The sequence below is a fragment of the Haliaeetus leucocephalus genome, unplaced genomic scaffold (assembly GCF_000737465.1).
Source record: "Haliaeetus leucocephalus isolate CR32 unplaced genomic scaffold, Haliaeetus_leucocephalus-4.0 Scaffold352, whole genome shotgun sequence".
NCBI classification, from domain to species: Eukaryota; Metazoa; Chordata; class Aves; order Accipitriformes; family Accipitridae; genus Haliaeetus; species Haliaeetus leucocephalus.
Genome location: NW_010972788.1, coordinates 11704 through 12485, shown reverse-complemented (window position 1 = coordinate 12485; position 782 = coordinate 11704). Strand labels below are relative to the sequence as shown.

Here is a 782-nt window from a genome sequence, read left to right as displayed (position 1 = left end):
CCCCCTCAGCCCCCATGGCCACCTCATAGCACCCCCAGCCCCCATGGCCACCCTATGGTCACCCCACAGCACCCACAGTCCTCATGGCCACCCTATGGTCACCACAGCCACCCCAAGCCCCCCCAGCCACCCCATGGTCCCCTGCCCCACGGCACCTGGCTGATGCGGTTGAAGCCGTACTGGAGGAAGCGCTCATCGAAGGGTGGCACGCCGTGGGCCGGCCCCACGTAGAAGGGCTCCCAGGGGTCGCGCCACGGGGCCTCGTAGGCCACGCGCAGGTGCGGGGTGGGTGGCAGCACCCACCAGCGCTCATAGTCCGTCGGTGCTTGGCACCGGGGGCACAGCGCCCCGTAGAAGGGCCGGGCGTCCCCCGTGCCCCACAGCTGCAGAAGTTCCGCCTTCGTCCCCGGCACCCGCGTCCCCGCACGGACCTCGAAGGCCGGCAGCACGAACACCACCTGGTCCCAGGATGGCGTGGTGGCCAGGGCTTTGGGGTCCTTCAAAAAGTTGGGGTCCTCCAGGGTGTTGGGGACACCTGGGTCACGGAAGCCCTTGGGGACCTCCAAGGCGTTGGGGACACCTGGGTCATGGAAACCCTTGGGGACCTCCAAGGCGTTGGGGACACCTGGGTCACGGAAGCCCTTGGGGACCTCCAAGGCGTTGGGGACACCTGGGTCATGGAAACCCTTGGGGACCTCCAAGGCGTTGGGGACACCTGGGTCATGGAAACCCTTGGGGACCTCCAAGGCGTTGGGGACACCTGGGTCACGGAAGCCCTTGGG

General features: G+C 68.2%; 1 protein-coding gene across 1 annotated transcript in view; it reads right to left on the bottom strand.

Annotated features, from left to right (window-relative positions):
- Window positions 1-98: 98 nt before the first annotated feature.
- B3GNT1 (UDP-GlcNAc:betaGal beta-1,3-N-acetylglucosaminyltransferase 1) overlaps window positions 99-782 on the bottom strand; it is a 1635-nt gene continuing 951 nt past the window's right edge. Inside the window, exon 2 of the mRNA XM_010572819.1 lies at window positions 99-776. Coding sequence (XP_010571121.1) covers window positions 99-776 — 678 coding nt within the window. The remainder of the gene's footprint in view (window positions 777-782) is intronic.